This window comes from Apodemus sylvaticus, chromosome 5, assembly GCF_947179515.1.
Source record: "Apodemus sylvaticus chromosome 5, mApoSyl1.1, whole genome shotgun sequence".
In the NCBI taxonomy this organism is placed as follows: Eukaryota; Metazoa; Chordata; class Mammalia; order Rodentia; family Muridae; genus Apodemus; species Apodemus sylvaticus.
In genome coordinates this window covers 139,047,995-139,064,372 of record NC_067476.1, presented here as the reverse complement: position 1 = coordinate 139,064,372, position 16,378 = coordinate 139,047,995, and the positions used below count along the sequence as shown (strand labels likewise).

The 16,378-nt window shown below is 47.8% G+C and overlaps 1 protein-coding gene across 1 annotated transcript; it reads left to right on the top strand.

Annotated features, from left to right (window-relative positions):
• The first annotated feature begins 294 nt into the window (after positions 1-294).
• Positions 295-13,801, top strand: Commd7 (COMM domain containing 7). The gene is made up of 9 exons (XM_052183971.1): positions 295-454; positions 2,297-2,350; positions 2,812-2,914; positions 10,079-10,135; positions 10,221-10,258; positions 10,767-10,857; positions 11,162-11,211; positions 12,560-12,608; positions 13,437-13,801. The coding sequence occupies exons 1-9, from the start codon at positions 371-373 to the stop codon at positions 13,511-13,513; spliced, it is 603 nt and encodes a 200-aa protein (XP_052039931.1). The 5' UTR covers positions 295-370; the 3' UTR covers positions 13,514-13,801.
• Positions 13,802-16,378: the final 2,577 nt, after the last annotated feature.

Below are 16,378 nucleotides of genomic sequence, written 5' to 3'. Positions count from 1 at the left end.
GTCCTTGTCAAGTCTATGCAAAGATCCAGGACCAAAAAGATCCACACCAAATGTATAGAGGAGATGCTCCAGGCTCTGAGGTCAAAAGTTTTGGGAGGATGAAAACCCCAGAAGCCACCCTAGATAACATTATTCTGTGAAACTGACGCTCAGATGAGACAAGCGCTTTATATACAGGGTCTCCCAGACAGAGACTTGGGATCTTACTGGGATGCTCAGAGCGGTTCCTGGAACCCGGCGGCTGCGCGTGCGCTGTCACGAGAACAGTGCCTGGGAGTGTGGCGAAAGTGCGGCTGCGGAAGCGCAGCGAGACCCGAGACCCGGGAGGAGGAAGCCAGCGCCGCTGCCCGGTTGCGGGGCTCCTGGCACCATGGGCCGCCTGCACTGCACGCAGGACCCGGTGCCCGAGGCCGTGCGCGGCGACATGCAGCAGCTGAACCAGCTGGACGCGCAGGTGGGCCTCGCCTGGGCATGGGAGGGGCTCGGGAATGGGCGGACGCACTCCAGAGGTGGGGACCAGATTTGTACGCTCCTAGAGGAGGGAATGAGGGGATTCCAAGGGGACCCTGGATTGAACAGATTAGGGAGGGCAAATCGACTGCAAGCGGTTTCAAGTGTGGCCAGGCCTAAGTGCCCCCCCACCCCCGGGGGGGGGGCCCTGAGCCGGAAGAGGCTCTGACCGGACCGGTGACCACACCCCTTTCCAGTCCAGGAAAGGAAAGGTGCGTGTTTTAGAGGCCTGGCAGAACTCCGAATGCCACCTCCTGTTTACACTGCTGGAATTAGCCAAGTGAGGGGCATCGGAATAAACGGGTTGCAGTGGTCCTTGTCAATCCCAGCACTTAGGAGGTGGGAGTTCACACCAGTTTTCACTGAACTTCAAGAGACCCCGTCTGAGTTCCCGTCTGAACTTCAAGAGACCTCCTGAAAAAAAAAAAGATAAATAAATAACCCTTTCACCCCTCTAGATGTTTCCCAGACTGGGTCTAAGCTTCCCAGGAAGTGTCTCTTGAGTCCCCAGTGAGAGGTTTTCAGGAGTGTACTGCCATGCCTGGCTGAGTTTCATTTATTTGTTTAAATGAACAATAATACTTGGTGATAGGTTTTCTCCGACGATGAAATAAACCAATTTAAGCGGATTTAAAAATTACAACGGTAAATTAGGGGCAGCGCTCTGGCAGGTTCACTGGTCCCAAGGAAGGAGGCCAGAGAAGTCACCCTGCAGACAGGGAGGGGGGTCGGAAAGGAAGGAAGAAAGAGCGAGTGCATGTATGCAGGGAGAGAGAAATGCAGAGAGAGGGACGAAGAGAGAGAAAGAGAAGGGGGAGAGTGGAGAATGCAAAATGTCTAGATTCTATAGTAAAGAGCCTCCATAGAGCCGTTGGTTGGAAAGTTCAGGGTAGAAAGCCGGATGTGGTAGCCATGCCCTGTAACAGGTGGGGACTGAGGATGCTGGGAGAACCTGCAGGCCAGATGAGCTTTTGGTTACATAGGCACCTCAGCGGCTCGACCTGGGTCTCAAACCCACACTTGGCAGAGAAAGGAACAGATATAAACCATATACTATTTGCAATAAAATTCATAATTCTAGGGCTGTGATTGATATTAAAATTAGATGTGTATTATGCCGTTGTCCTCTGGGAAGGCTGGCCAGTACTCCCTAGAGCCGTCGGGTGTAGGATTTGTGTCCCCAGACTTGGTCCATCGATCCAGTGAGTGAAGAGGCACGTACTTTCACTGGCTAACATGTCCCTAACACTGTCGTCTAGAAGGACCTCAAGCACCTTTTCTGATGTTTACTTGGGACAATAGTTAAGATAGCTGATGACAGCGGTGCCAGGCGCAGTGGCACACGCCTTTAATCCCAGCATTGGGGTGGCAGAGGCAGGCACATTTCTGTGAGTTCCAGGCCAGCCTGGTCTACATAGCAAGCTTTGGGCTAGTCAGGGCTACACAATGAGACCCAACCAGCTGTTGAAGGTTGTCCTCTGACTGCCCCACACATACAGCCCCAAATTAAATAAATAAATAAGGGAGGAGGGGGTGAGCATGATCAAATTGCACTGTATAAATTCCCAAAGAATTCTTCTCAAAAGCCTATAGCTGGGTGATATGTGGCATACTGGATTGGGTGGAGACATTGGATGGGGTAGGCACACTGGGGATGGGCACACTGGGCAGTGGGCACACTGGGGGATGGGCCCACTGAGTGGTGGGCACACTGGGGGATGGGCACACTGGGCGGTGGGCATCAGGGAACAGAGTGGTGCTCATGTTCTGTGTTCCCCTTTTACAGCAGTTCTCGGCCCTGGCAGAAGTGCTTTTCCATTTCCTAACTGAGCCCAAAGAGGTGAGTAAGGCATTCTGATAAGAAGGTTTGGCCAACGTGGTCCACAGCCCTGCCAACTTAGAGAATGTCTGGGCACTGCCTGCTCTTGCAAAGGACTCAGGTTCAGTTTCCAGAACCCACGTGGCAGTTCACAACCCTCTGCCATTTTTGTTCCACAGATCCCATGAAACACACATGCAGTCAGAATACTCAGGCACATAAGATACACCTTTTTTCTTTTCTTTCTTTCTTTCTTTTTTTTTTTTAAATCTATAAGTGCACTATAGCTGTCTTCAGACACACCAGAAGAGGGCATCAGTCCCCATTACAGATGGTTGTGAGCCACAATGTGGCTGCTGGGAATTGAACTCAGGACCTCTGAGTCAGTGCTTTTAACCGCTAAGCCATCTCTCCAGCCCCAAATAAACCTTTTTAAGAGGTAAGTAAATGCCTGGCCTGTTTGTTCTGTCTCCTCTCTGCAGGTGGAGCGCTTTCTGGCTCAGCTCTCTGAATTTGCCACCACCAATCAGATCAGTCTTGGCCCCCTCAAAAGCATCATGAAAAGCCTCCTTCTGGTTCCAAATGGTGAGTTGTCGCCACAGAGACCCTGCTGCTGCCTGAGCTTTCCTTTAGTTGGGGAATCACACGGGCAGCATCCTGTAAACAGCCAGGCATGGCAGGGCATGCAGTCTGCAGGGGAATGCAAGCGTGGAGAGAAATGTTACAGCTCTCGGAATGTTCGGTGGTCTGTGTGTGTAGACTCAACCAACCACGAAAGGATCGAAAGCATTTTATAAGTCAGAAGTGATAGCATGCACCTTAAACATTCTAACATTGTGCCTATACGCAGCACGACAGACATGCGTTTGTTCATTATTCCCAAGTAAAGTGGTATAACTAGCGTTTCCGTGTATTCACAATACGTTAGGGGCTCTGAGAAACCAAGAGGCAGTTCAGAGTATGTAGTTGCTTTGATTATATGTCAGTACTGTGTTATTTTATCTGAGGGACTTGCTAGTCTAAGAGGCCTGTGAGCTTGTTGGTACCCAGAGGATGCCAGGGGCAGTGTGCTGGCATAGCCGAGGAGCCATGCCAAGGAAGTAGCTCAAAGATGGGTCTTTGCCCTACATTCCTTTTTTTTTTTTAAAAGACTTTATTTTATGTAAATGATGAATACACTGTAGCTGTCTTCAGACATACCAGAAGAGGGCATCAGATCCTGTTACAGATGGTTGTGAGCCACCATGTGGTCGCTGGGAATTGAACTCAGGACCTTTGGAAGAGCAGTCAGTGCTCTTAACTGCTGAGCCATCTCACCAGCCCCTACATTCCTTTTTAAATTTCTTTTTAAAGAATTATTTATTGCTGGGAGGTGGTGGTGCACACCTTTAATCCCAGCCCTTGGGAGGCAGAGGCAGGCAGATTTCTGAGTTCGAGGCCAGCCTGGTCTACAGAGTGAGTTCCAGGACAGCCAGGGCTGCTCAGAGAAACCCTGTCTCGAAAAAACAAAAAAAAACGAAGAAAAAAAAAAAAGAATCATTTATTTATGTATGAGTACACTGTTGCTGTTTTCAGGCACACCACAAGAGGGCATCAGATCCCATTACAGATGGTTGTCAGCCACCATGTGGTTGCTGGGAATTGAACTCAGGACCTCTGGAAGAGCAGTCAGTGCTCTTAACCTCTGAGCCATCTCTCCAGCCACTCTTCCTACATTCCTAAATCCAGAAATTAAAGGGTAAGGGTTCACCAGTGTCACTTGAGTCAATTCCCCTCCACCCCATTCTCTCTCTCTCTGAGTCTCTCTTTATCTGAGTCTCACTCTATACCCCTGGCAGTTTTTAGGGGTTTTTTTGTTTGTTTGTTTTGGTTTTGGTTTGGGTTTTTTTGTTTTGTTTTTTTTTTTCGAGACAGGGTTTCTTTGTGTAGCCCTGGCTGTCCTGGAACTCACTTTGTAGACCAGGCTGGCCTTGAACTCAGAAATCTGCCTGCTTCTGCCTCCCAAGTGCTGGGATTAAAGGCCACCACCGGGGGCTGGTGAGATGGCCCAGAGGTTAAGAGCACTGACTGTTTTTCCAGAGGTCCTGAGTTCAATTCCCAGTAACCACATGGTGGCTTACAACCATCTGTAATGGGATCTGATGCCCTCTTCTGGTGTGTCTGAAGACAGCTACTGTGTACTCATATACATAAAATAAATAAATAAATATATCTTTAAAAAAAAAAAAGGCTGTGTACTCATATACATAAAATAAAATAAATAAATAAATATATCTTTAAAAAAAAAAAAAGGGCCACCACCGCCTGGCCAGTTTTTAGTTTTCTGTGGAGAGCAGGATGGTCTCCAACTCATGGAGATTCTCTTGCTTCTTCCAATTCCTCTAGGATCAAATACATGCCCTACCCCAGCTGGCCCTTTCCCTTTCCCTTTCCCTCCTATGATGTAATGCTGCCACTGGAATCCAGGGTCTCCCTCAGGCTGACAGCTACTCCCCTAACCCCTAGCCCATAATATGTTTGGAGATAATCTCTCTAGGTAGCCTCAGCTGCCCTCGAGCTTGCTATGATTGTGAAATTAGTGGCCTTATTTCATGCATGTGAGTACATTGTGCTTGTCTTCAGACACACCAGAAGAGGGCATCAGATCCCCTTACAGATGGTTGTGAGCCACCATGTGGGTGCCAGGAATTGAACTCAGGACCTCTGGAAGAACAGTCAGGGCTCTTAACTGCTGAGCCATCTCTCCAGCCCATATAATGGATATGTTTGTTTGTTTGTTTGTTTGTGAGACAGGGTTTCTGAGACTCTGTAGACCTGGATGGCCTCGAACTCAGAAGTCCACCTGCCTCTTTCTCCCAAGTTCTGGAATCAAAGGCGTGTACCACCACTGCCCAGCAATGGATTTTTGTTTGTTTGTTTTGATTTTGTTTTTTGTTGTTGTTTGTTTGTTTTTGAAACAGGGTTTCTCTGTGTAGCCCTGGCTGTCCTGAGTTCCTGGTCTGTAGACCAGGATGGTCTCATGGCCTCGAACTCAGAAATCCGCTTACCTCTGTCTCCCAAGTGCTGGGATTAAAGGTGTGTGCACACAACTACCTGGCTTTTTTTCTCTTTTCTTTTTTCTTTTCTTTTCTTTAAGCAATGGATTTTTTTTCTTTTTTTGTTTGTTGCCATTATATGTTTGTACATGTTCAGGTACATGTGTGTGCACATGCATGTGTGTGCATGTATGAGGAGGTCAGAGCCAAACACCTTGTTTTTGAGAAGGGTCTCTCCCGGGCCTGAGGCTCATCTCAGTAGCCAGTCTGGCTGGCCAGGCCCGCAGTGCAGTCCTCAGTGCTGGGATTTCAGTGGAGCATCACTACCCAGGCTCTGACTCACAAGCCTCACGCTTACACAGCACTTTCTGACTAAGCTGTTTGGTTTGTTTGCTTGTCTTGTTTGTTTTTTGAAACAGTGTCTCACTCTGAGGCCCAGGCAGGCCAGTGGATTCTTGCTGTGTAGTCCTGGATGGCTTTGAACTGTCAACAGTCCTATCTCAGCCTCTGAAGACTGTGGTCACAAAACTCACATTTTGTGTGCGATGCTTTTTTTATTCATATCTCTAGAAATTAATTTTTATTGCATTTCGTGGAACTATCACTACAGAGCTGCGTATTTTTGTTTGTTTGTTTGTTTGTATAGTTAGTTTGGTTTGGTTTGGGGCTTTTTGGAGATAGGGTCTCACTGTGTAGCCTTGACTGGCCTAGAACTTGCTATGTAGACCAGGGTGGCCTGGAAGCCAAGAGATCTGCCTGTCTCTGCATCCACAGTGCTGTGAATAAAGGCGAGCGGTACCATATGTAAGTAACCTTTTATGTGGTTCTTTAGAACTACACTTGCCAGGCTGTGTTGGCCACGCCTTCTGTCCAAGTACTCGGGAGGCAGAGGCAGGTGGAACTCTGAATCCGAGGCCATCCTGGTCCATAGAATGAGTTCCTGGACAGCTAGGGCTACATAGAGGAACCCTGTCTTGAAAAATCAAACCAAAAGAAAAGCAAAAAAAATTTCGCTGAAACAGCCACCCGCCCTTAACTAAACTGTTTCCTGTTGCCCCCAGGTCTCTCTACTCCCAGACTGGGTGTGTTTACCGCTAGTAGCAGACAACTGTGCATTCCAAATACCTGCTTATCTATCTGTGAAAGATAACCTCTCCAAAGGAAATCTTGCCTCCAGAGTTCTCGGTTCCTCCTTGTCTGCTGCTTTGTGTTCTGCTAAGGCCATAGTTCTCCAGCTCAGCAGGGTCTAGATAGGGCCCTGTCCTGAATTGATTTGGTGTCTGTGCCTGGGGGTGCTTTCTGCATTCTGATAATCACCTCTGTTGATTACCTTCTTCTGGGATGAAATGGAGCTGAGGGGGGTTTCCTGAACCCATTGTTGGAAGGAAGAGCTGGTGATAAATAGCTCAGTGGCAGACCACCTGTCTGGAGTGCACAAGGCCCTGGTTTCAATCTCCAGCACCAGTGGAAACAAAACAGAATAGGCGGGGAGAGATAATAGATGTGAGGGGCCTGCCTCTCCAGGTTCTCACCTGTGTGGACTTGGGCAGGACCTGCTTAAGCTGCTGCTGTCAGTCCCTAGCAAGCTGCCTGCTCCTTAGGGGTGATCTATGACTGACCTTTATTTTCTGTTAAAGGTAATTTTCCATCCCGGCTCCCCAACATGTTCTGTTTATAATCAGATAAAATGAAAAATGATCCCCATCGAGCAGTGGTCACAGATTGTGTGTGTGTGTGTGTGTGTGTGTGTGAGAGAGAGAGAGAGAAAGAGACAGAGAGAGACAGAGACAGAGAGAGAGAGAGAGAATAAGAGTATGAGAGTGTATGAGAAAGTGTGTGTGTGCAAGAGAGAGTATATGAGAGAGAGTGAGTGTGTGTGTGTGTGTGTGTGTGTGTGTGTGTGTGTGAGCGAGAATGAGAGAGTATTAGAGTATGTGGGTGAGAGTGTGTGTGTCTGTGAGTGTGTGTGTGTGAGAGAGAATGAGGAGAGTATGAGAGTGTATATGAGAGAGTTTATGTATGTGAGTGTGTATGAGAGAGTGTGTGTGTGTGTGTGAAAGAGAGAGAGCGTATGAGAGAGAGAGAAAGATATACTTGTTTTTCTTAATTTTGCTAAACTAAGAATTCACTAAATTTCCACATTCCTAAGGCATGGAAGTGCTCTTTTCCTACAGTTGGTTTTTAGCTGATGTTGATGTTGGCCTGAGGCCTCAGGAGTTTCACCTTCCCTGCTGTTGACCTCTCCATACTCTGTGTGGTCTTTATACTTTTTTTTTTTTTGTGGTTTTTCAAGACGGTTTTCTCTGTGTAGCTCTGGCTGTCCTGGAACTCACTCTGTAGACCAGGCTAGCCTTGAACTCCGCCTGCCTCTGCCTCCCAAGTGCTGGGATTAAAGGTGTGCGCCACCACTGCCCACTCTTTATACTTCTTATATTACTAATATGATCTGTCTCTCAGTGGAACACAGGCCTCCCTAAGGCCAACGTTACTGTCTGTGTGACTTACTAATGTCTCCCCGTGTCGAGCATGCTGCTGACACACAGCAGGAATTCCGTCAGTATATACTGACTGCCACCTTGTTCCCCTCTGGGTCTCACGGGGTGGATTCAGCTGGCCAGCCTCCAGGCTGAGTGGTTCAGTGATCACCTCACACCCTCTGCCACCTACTCTTCCTACCCCAGCAAGCTTTCCGTACCCAGGTGGAGTCCACATGTCTGTCCTCTGACTCCCAAAGGACACAACTGAAAAAGCAGCCCCAGAGGCCTCAGGGAGCTCATGTTTGTAAGGTTCAGCTTCTGCTTACAGAAGCGACTACAGAGTGGAGAGCCTGTTCCTGGGTGTCTAGAGCTTAGCGTGCTGTGTCCCGTCCGGCCTGCTGGGAAGTTGCGCAGTACTGGTCATCAGGACGGGCTATCAAGATAGTATGAATTAAAGGAACTGCTCCTGGGGCACCTCTAGTCTGCAAGTCACTTAGTTAGTATACTTGTTGGCTTAAGCAAAACAAAGTAACACTGTGTTTATAATAGAGAAAAGTCCCAGCGTAAGAGAGGCGGATGCAGAAGGATCAGGGGGCTTAAGGACATTCTAATCTACATAGTAGGTTTGAGGCTAGCCTAGGCTACCTGAGACTCTCAAAAAGCACAACCTATGTGTGCATGTACAAGAGAAAGAAAAAGAAAAAGGGACCAAAGGAAGCTGGGTGTGGTGATGCACACCTTTCAACCCAGTGCTCAGGAGTCAGAGGCAAGTGGATCTGGGTGTTTCAGGCCAGCCTGGTCTAGGTTAGCTAGGGCTACACAGTAAGACCCCGTTTATAATAATGGTGATGGTGATAATAATAGAAATGTGGCCTACGATTCTACCGCCTTCACATTAGAAAGGAAGGAAAGAAGGGAGGGAGAAAAGTTGGCACATGCTTGTCTGTCATCTCAGCACTCAGGAGGATCAAGAGATCAGGGACAAGTGCAGCAGGTTCTCAGCCGGCCTACATAATATTGTTGTCACAAGACAACAGCAAAAGCCTTACTTTTTTTGTTATTGTTTAGCTCACTTATTTTATGTGCTGTGTAGATATGTCTGTCTCTCTGTCTGTCTGCCTTTCTTTCTGTCTGTCTTTTTGAGGGCCTAGCTAATGCTAGGCAAGGCTTCTACCACTGGGCTACACTGTCACATTCCCAATGCCTTTTGTTTTCTATTATCTATGTGTCTAGGGCAGCCGGATATGTACATGAGTGCCGGTGCCCTCACAGGCCGGTGCCCTCACAGGCCGGAGATGTTGGATTCAACTGAATCCAGAGTTACAGGGGGGTTGGGTTACTCCAGATGGGTTCAGGGAACTGAACTCAGGTCCTCTGCAAGACAAGCCATCTCTCCAGCCCCGATAAGGCCTTTTCCCCCTTTAGACAGGGTTTCTCTGTGTAGCCCTGGCTGTCTTGGAACTCAGTATGTAGACCAGGCTGTCCTCAAATTCAGAGATATGCCTGCTTCTGCCTCCCTGGGCGGGGATTAAAGGCAAGTGTCACCACTGCCTGCTCTCACAAGGCCATTTTAAGTGACACTGTTGGGTCCTCTCTGGAGGCTTGAGATTCATAGAGGTTTGAGTACGGCTCAGGGAAGACTGTTTCCAGCAAAGGGACCAAAGAAGGCCAATAACTAGTGGTACCTTGGATCAATGTGGACACAGGAATACTGGCATGATGGCCACCACTTATAAGCCCAACATTGGGGAAGCTGAGGCAGGAGGATTGTCAGGAGTTAAGAATCTTTCTTAGTCCCAGCTTTCACAGCTCCAAGGAAGCTAACTAAGCTATATCTCTAAGTTCCACTCTCTTTTGGGTGGGTCGTGGGGGGGGGCTCTTTTCATGACAGGGTTTCTCTGTAGATCAACTCAAAGATCCCCCTGCCTCTGCCTCCCCAGCACTGGGATTAAAGGCGTGACCACCTCACTCAACTGTGTGCCTTTTCCTAGACTTCTTCCATGCCACACTGCCTGCCCTGGATCTCCAGTTGTCAATCCCTGGAGGGCATTGGACCCCACTGCGCAGTTGCCTGGCTGCCCTGCCCTGCCCTGCCCCACGGTGGTTTCCGGCCTGCATTTTCTCTGCAGCCACTGAAGAGAGGCTGCTACTTTTGTCTTCTGTGTGGCATAATTTGGCTCCAACAAATACTTTTTACTGACCACTGCTTTCATTTACACTTTGTGATTTCTCCCAAGGTGCTCTGAAGAAGGGCCTCACTGCAGAGCAGGTGCGGACTGATCTCCTGACACTAGGTGGGTCTTTATCTGGGGGGTTGGGGGGGGAGGATGAGGGCCAGGGTGCTCTTTGTTATGTTAATATCCTTCTGTTCTCTTACAGGACTTAGCGAGGAGAAAGCCACTTTCTTTTCTGAAAAGGTATAATTCTAGTAATCAAGGTTAAGAGCCTGGCTTTTATTTCCTGAAAAGAAAAGGAGAAAAAATGCTGAGCAAGACAAAACCATCCCATCCTCCCCCCCTCAGTTTCTCGGAAGACACACCTGCAGCTGCCAACCAGCTCTGCTCCGAGCAGCCCTAATGTTTCTCCTTTGGCTTGACAAATATTAATGCCATTGTTCCAATAGGATTAGATCTTGGGATGAAAAAAGAATACTTAAATTGGGTGTAGTGGAGCCTGCGTGTAATCCCAGCACTGGGAGTCGGGCTCAAGGCCAACCTCAGATACAGAGAAAATTCAAGGTCAGCCAGGCTTCCTGGTGCCCTGCTGAAAGATTGTATCCCCGCCATGTCTGGATGTGTGACAGGTAGACTCGGCTTGGTTCTGCTTTCTTCTCTCTCTGTTGAGAGCAGAGCTCGGTAGTGCTTGGCCACAGGGATGGGGTGATGGTCCCCACTCTGCTGATGCTGGCCTTTGCTCTTCTTCTAGTGGAAGCAGAACGCCCCGACCCTTGCCCAGTGGGCCATAGGTCAGACCCTGATGGTTAACCAGCTGATTGATATGGAGTGGAGATTTGGAGGTAACTAGATAGATCCATTCCTGGTTACCTGTGTGGCTGTCCTGGGGCTGGAAAAAGGCTTTCAGAAAGCCTGGGTGGGGAAGACGTGTCCTTGATCTCTAACGCTTTTGTGTGTGTGTGTGTGTGTGTGTGTGTGTGTGTGTGTGTGTGTGTGTGTGTAGGGGGGTTGGCAGCCATCTCCACCCCTGGCACACCTTTCTGGTTCCTGTTCACCCCAACATGGCTGCTCAGGACAGCCTGCTAAACTGAGCTCTTCCCAAGTCGTCCATCAGTCACTTAGTGTTCTCCTCTGTGTGTGTCGCAGTGACGTCTGGAAGCAGTGAATTAGAGAAAGTGGGAAGCATATTCTTACAGGTAAGTCTGTGTCAGTGGGGAGGACTTCCACCTGATTAAAGGTTATCCACAGCTGGGCGTGGTGGCACAGGCTTGTAACCCCCCCCCCCCCCAATCAAGAGGTTCGAACATCAAAAGTTCAAGGACAGTTTGGGCTTCTCGAGCCACTTTCTCTGATTGTTTTTATTAAAAGTGTATTGGCCGCTGGGCGGTGGTGGCACACACCTGTAATCCCAGCACTTGGGAGGCAGAGGCAGGCGGATTTCTGAATTCGAGGCCAGCCTGGTCTACAGAGTGAGTTCCAGGGCAGCCAGGGCTACACAGAGAAACCCTGTCTCGAAAAAAAACAAAAACAAAACAACAACAACAACCAAAAACTGTATTGGTTTTTGTTCTAGTCAGTGTTCTAGCTATGAAGAGATAACCATGACCAAGGCAGCTCGTGCAAGAAAGCATGTAACTGGGGTGGGGGAGGGACTTGCTTACAGGGCTGTTGGCAGTAATCATCATCATGGCAGTGCACAGGCAGAGGTAGTGCTGGAGAGGGGGCTGAGAATTCTACATCCTCATCTATAGGCCGCAGGGAGTGAGAGATGAGGGAGGGGGATGGCGGGAGAGAGCAGGCCACTCCCAACAAGGCCGTACCTCCCGGTCCTTCTAATACTACCAAAGAGTTGCACTTTTGTGGCACAGCATTCAAATACATGACTCTGTGGCAGCCATGTTCATCTAAACCACGCCAGGTTTGATATCTTCTTAGGTGAGATTCCCCTAAAAGTGCCCGTTGCATCTCAGAGCAGTGTGATCAGTCAAGGATGTGATCCCCACATACATGCCTGTCTTCAGATGAGCTCGTTGTGGTGGTAGTCATACAAGTTGTTACTTCACAGGCCTGGGCACTGACAGCTTAGTCCACTTCATTTAAGTCCTAAGATAGCCCTCTAAGACAGCCTCTGATGGGGCCCGGCTTTAGCTCGGGGCTGGAGGCTTAGTCTCCTGTAGCTCCTGGGAATCTTGGGAGTGTACTTAGGGGGAAAGGTTTGGAGGAATATCTTTTCTCCGCTGTCATTCAAATGTCATTATTGTTGTTGTTATCATTATTATTATTAGTAGTAGTAGTAGTAGTAGTAGTAGTAGTATTTATTGTGTGTGAGAGAGGAATGGCGCATCATGGATGTGGAGATCAGAGGACAGCTTGGTGGAGTTGGTTCTCTTCGCCCACCTGTATGTGGATTCCAGGGGTCAAGCCTGGGTTACCAGGCTCATGTAGTAAGCACTACCCACTGAGCCATCTCGCTGGCCCATCATTTTAATTTTAAAGTTATTTATTTATCTTCTCTACCTTCTCCTTTCCCCCCTTTCCTCTTAGTTAAAGTTGGTGATTAAGAAAGGAAAACAAGCTGAAAATTTGTATATAGGTGAGTCTCAACCACACTCTGTCACTTTCCACCTCCTTCCTCACTCCCCTGGGCTGGTGAAGTCTTCCTCACAGAGCCCATCTCTCTAAGACAGGGGCATCACCAAGCTCTAGAGTGGCCTCCACTTCCTTCCTTCTCAGACTGTTGCTAGACTACTGGGAGGTTGGAAAGCCTGAGTAGAAGGGGTTTGGGGTGGGGGGTAAAATGGAAGCAGATTGGAGGCAAGAAACTGTTTTTTAAGATTTATTTATTTATTTTATGTATGTGAATACACTGTAGATATCTCACACATCAGAAGTGGGCATCAGATCCCGTTACAGGTGGTTGTAAACCACCATGTGGTTGCTGGGAATTGAACTCAGGACCTCTGGAAGAGTAGTCAGTGCTCTTAACCGCTGAGCCATCTCTCCAGACCCTGGAGGCAAGAAACTCTTGTTGTGGCCATTCCTGAATGCCCTGTGAAACCCTCCATGCTTCTGTGTTACACACACACTTCACTTTGGAGCTGAGACCCTTGAAGTCAAAACTGTAGGTTCCTTCTTCCGATAGGTTATACATCCGGAGCCACTTAGCTGCATGTAGCTCAATGGAGCCCTGGCCTTAGCATGCTATAGGTCTGGGTTTGACTCCCAGCACCACAAGAGGAAAAGAGTGCTAAGATTACCAAAGAATATAGATGTCAGCCCGGAGATGGAGCTCTGGCTATAAGGCCCTGGGTCTGCTCCTGTCAGGTGAATAAACAAACAATAGCTGTGGGTAGAAATGGATTTTCCTGGTAATTCTATGGCCTTGGAAACACTCACCTCAAACTGAATTTTCTCTCCCCAGAGTTAACCTTGCCTCAGTTCTACAGCTTCCTGCACGAAATGGAGCGAGTCCGAGCAAGCATGGAGTGCCTCTGCTGACCCTGATTCTTGTGCCCTTGCTCCTGCCTCTTCCCCAGTGGCTGCCCTAGGGCCCCAACTGCCCTGGGAGGCCATGTGCAAAGAGTTTCTAAAAACAAGAGTCTCCATGTTTGAGGAGTGCTGCCTGATTCTCTGTAAGCCCATCGGGAGCCACCATCTCTGGCTCCTGGGTGACTGACTCTACACCTAGATGCTCCGACAGCTACTGCATCTGGGGCTGTTTTCTTTGGGGAAGCAGGTATTGTCACCTCCCATTCAACAGTAAACAAACGTTCAGTTCTTCATTCAGATGGTTGAGTGCCTGCTTGTGGCTGAGGAAGAGGCAGGCAGTGTGGACGGTGAGTCAGAAGTGGTCTCACCTGTGTCACACTGTTTGGAGGGGCAGGGCATGGCCAGCCAGTCATCTGTGTAAAGGCCTGTGCTTAGTCTCCTCGGGAGAGAACTGAGGCCAGACTGTTTCTGGTTTTGTCTCTGTCTGTGTTATAAGGAAGTAGGCCTTCTGAGGCCATCTTAGATTCTTTTGGTTCCAGAAGATGAACCACCTCTTGGTTAAGTGGTAAATTAAAAGAGAAACCATTTCTAAAGAAAAGCTTTGTCTTTGCCCTGGGCTTAAGAGGGAGTGAGCTGAGTGTAGCAGCACACACCTTGGCCCTGAGGAGGCAGAGGTAGGAAGATCACCGACACAGGCCAGCAAAGCGAGAGTCTGTCTCACACCAAGCCAGTCGTGGGAGCGAGATTGATGACTCTGTGGTTAAGAGGGCTTCCTGCTCTTTGAGAAGACCCTGGTGGCTCTGTTCTCAGCATCTACTTCTGGAAGCTCACAACAGCCTGTAACTTCAACCTTACATCTTCTTACTTCCAAGAGCAGACATACACATGACACATGTTGCATATATACATATATACTCACACACACACTGAACAATACAAATGAGGGCTGCAGAGATGGCTCAGTGGTTAAGAGCACCGACTGCTTTTCTGAAGGTCCTGAGTTCAAGTCCCAGCAACCACATGGCGGCTCACAACCATTCATAATGAGATCTGATGCCCTCTTCTGGTGTGTCTGAAGGCAGCTACAGTGTACTTACATATAATAAATAAATAAATCTTAAAAAAAAATACAAATGAAATAAATCTTTTTTTTAAAAACGTCCACAGGGTGCGGCATAGCTCAGTTGGGAGAGTGTTTGCCTAACATGCATAAAGTCTGTCTGGCTTTATTCTCCAACAACTCCTAAAACCTGGCCTGGGCTACTTGACCCCTTGTCTCAAAAAAATAAAACCAGGGCCAGTGAGATGGCTTAACAGGTAAATACACCTACCCCAAGCTGACAACCGAGTTCAGTCCCCAGGACCCACATGGTGGAAGGAGAAAACTGATTCCCACGGATGCAGTCTAACCCGTGCACACCAAGCATGCCTAGTAAGTAAAGAAATAAATTAATATATATATTTCGAGACAGGGTTTCTCTGCATAGCCCTGGGTATCCTGGAACTTGTTCTGTAGACAGGCCTGGCCTCCCAATTTTAAAAAATTAATTAAAAACAAATAAATAAGAGCACTGGCTGCTTAAGCAAAGGACCTAGATTCAGTTTTCATGGCACCTGTAGCAGCCCACAACCCTCTGTAGGTCCAGCTCCAGGGAATTCAATGCCCACCTCCATGGGTACCTGCACTAACATAAAGGCAATAAATAAATTTCTAACCCAATTTCTTAAACATTCCTTTAAAATTCTGTCTTTGAACCATAGCTAATCTCATAAGAGAACTAGGGGCCGTCACCAGAAAGAGAATGATGACGTCACCAAAGAGAGAATGGTGACTTCACCAGAAAGACTGGTAACTTGTTGTTTGAAATAGGATGTAGTTAATGAATTTCTCTATGGCTTGGTGCTCACTATATGCCCCAGGCTGGCCTCAAACTCAAGACAGGTAACAGATGGTCACCATCTTTTTTATTGTAATTGTACATTACAAGTATTTCTACAAAGCCCACCATGGTGGTGCATGCCTTTAATCTCAGCACTTGCAAGGCAGAAGCAGAGGCACCCAGATCTCTGAGATTGAGGCCAGCCTGGTCTACATAGGGAGTCTCAAGACAGCCAGGACTATGTAGAGACACCTCAAAATCAAACAAAACAAAAAACCTTTTTATTTGATGTGTTCATGCACTATCATGGTATTTGTTACTTTGGTTAATGTTAATATTCATCAGGGTTCTCTAGAAAACAGAACCAGCAGGATGTACGTTTGTGTGTGTGTGTGTGTGTGTGTGTGTGTGTGTGGTGTGGTGTGGTGTGGTGTGTGTTTGGGTTGTTTTCTTTCATTTTGAGACAGTCTTGTATAAGTATCATAGGCTGATCCAGAACTCACTGTGTATCTGAGAATGGCCTTGAACTCTTCCTCCTCCTGCCTCCACCTCTCAAAGGCTGAGATTACAGATTTTTGCTCTCATGCCAAACTGAGCTGTTTTATCTTAAAGGATTTGCTGTCAGGATTCCTAAGGTTTGAGAAATCTTAGGTTAGATGACAGCAACACCCAAAGAGCTGCAGTCCCATTCCTGAGGTTGACTACTGGCAAATTTCTTCTTGCTCCAGGGGAGGTCAGGTTTTTTATATTAGATTAGATGAGGCTACTCATAGCACAGAGGGAGCTTTCCGTACTCCAATTAACCTAATTTAAATTTAATTCTATCTCAAAAGCACCCTCACCAAAAAACACCCAGAATGGTATTTAACCAACCGAGTGACATGGTCCAGTCATCCTAGTTCCAAACTGCCCTGCTGGTGGATGCCCAGTGCTACCTGTCTGTCTCCTCTTTGTTCTTTGACAAAGTCTTTCTGTGAAGCCCTGATGCTCTGAT

Coding starts and splice junctions, on each gene's coding strand:
- Commd7 (XM_052183971.1), top strand. CDS start 371: ATGGGCCGCCTGCACTGCACGCAGGACCCGGTGCCCGAGGCCGTGCGC. Junction 10,858..11,161: donor TATGGAGTGGAGATTTGGAG/GTAACTAGATAG, acceptor TGTGTGTCGCAG/TGACGTCTGGAAGCAGTGAA. Junction 11,212..12,559: donor TGGGAAGCATATTCTTACAG/GTAAGTCTGTGT, acceptor CTTTCCTCTTAG/TTAAAGTTGGTGATTAAGAA.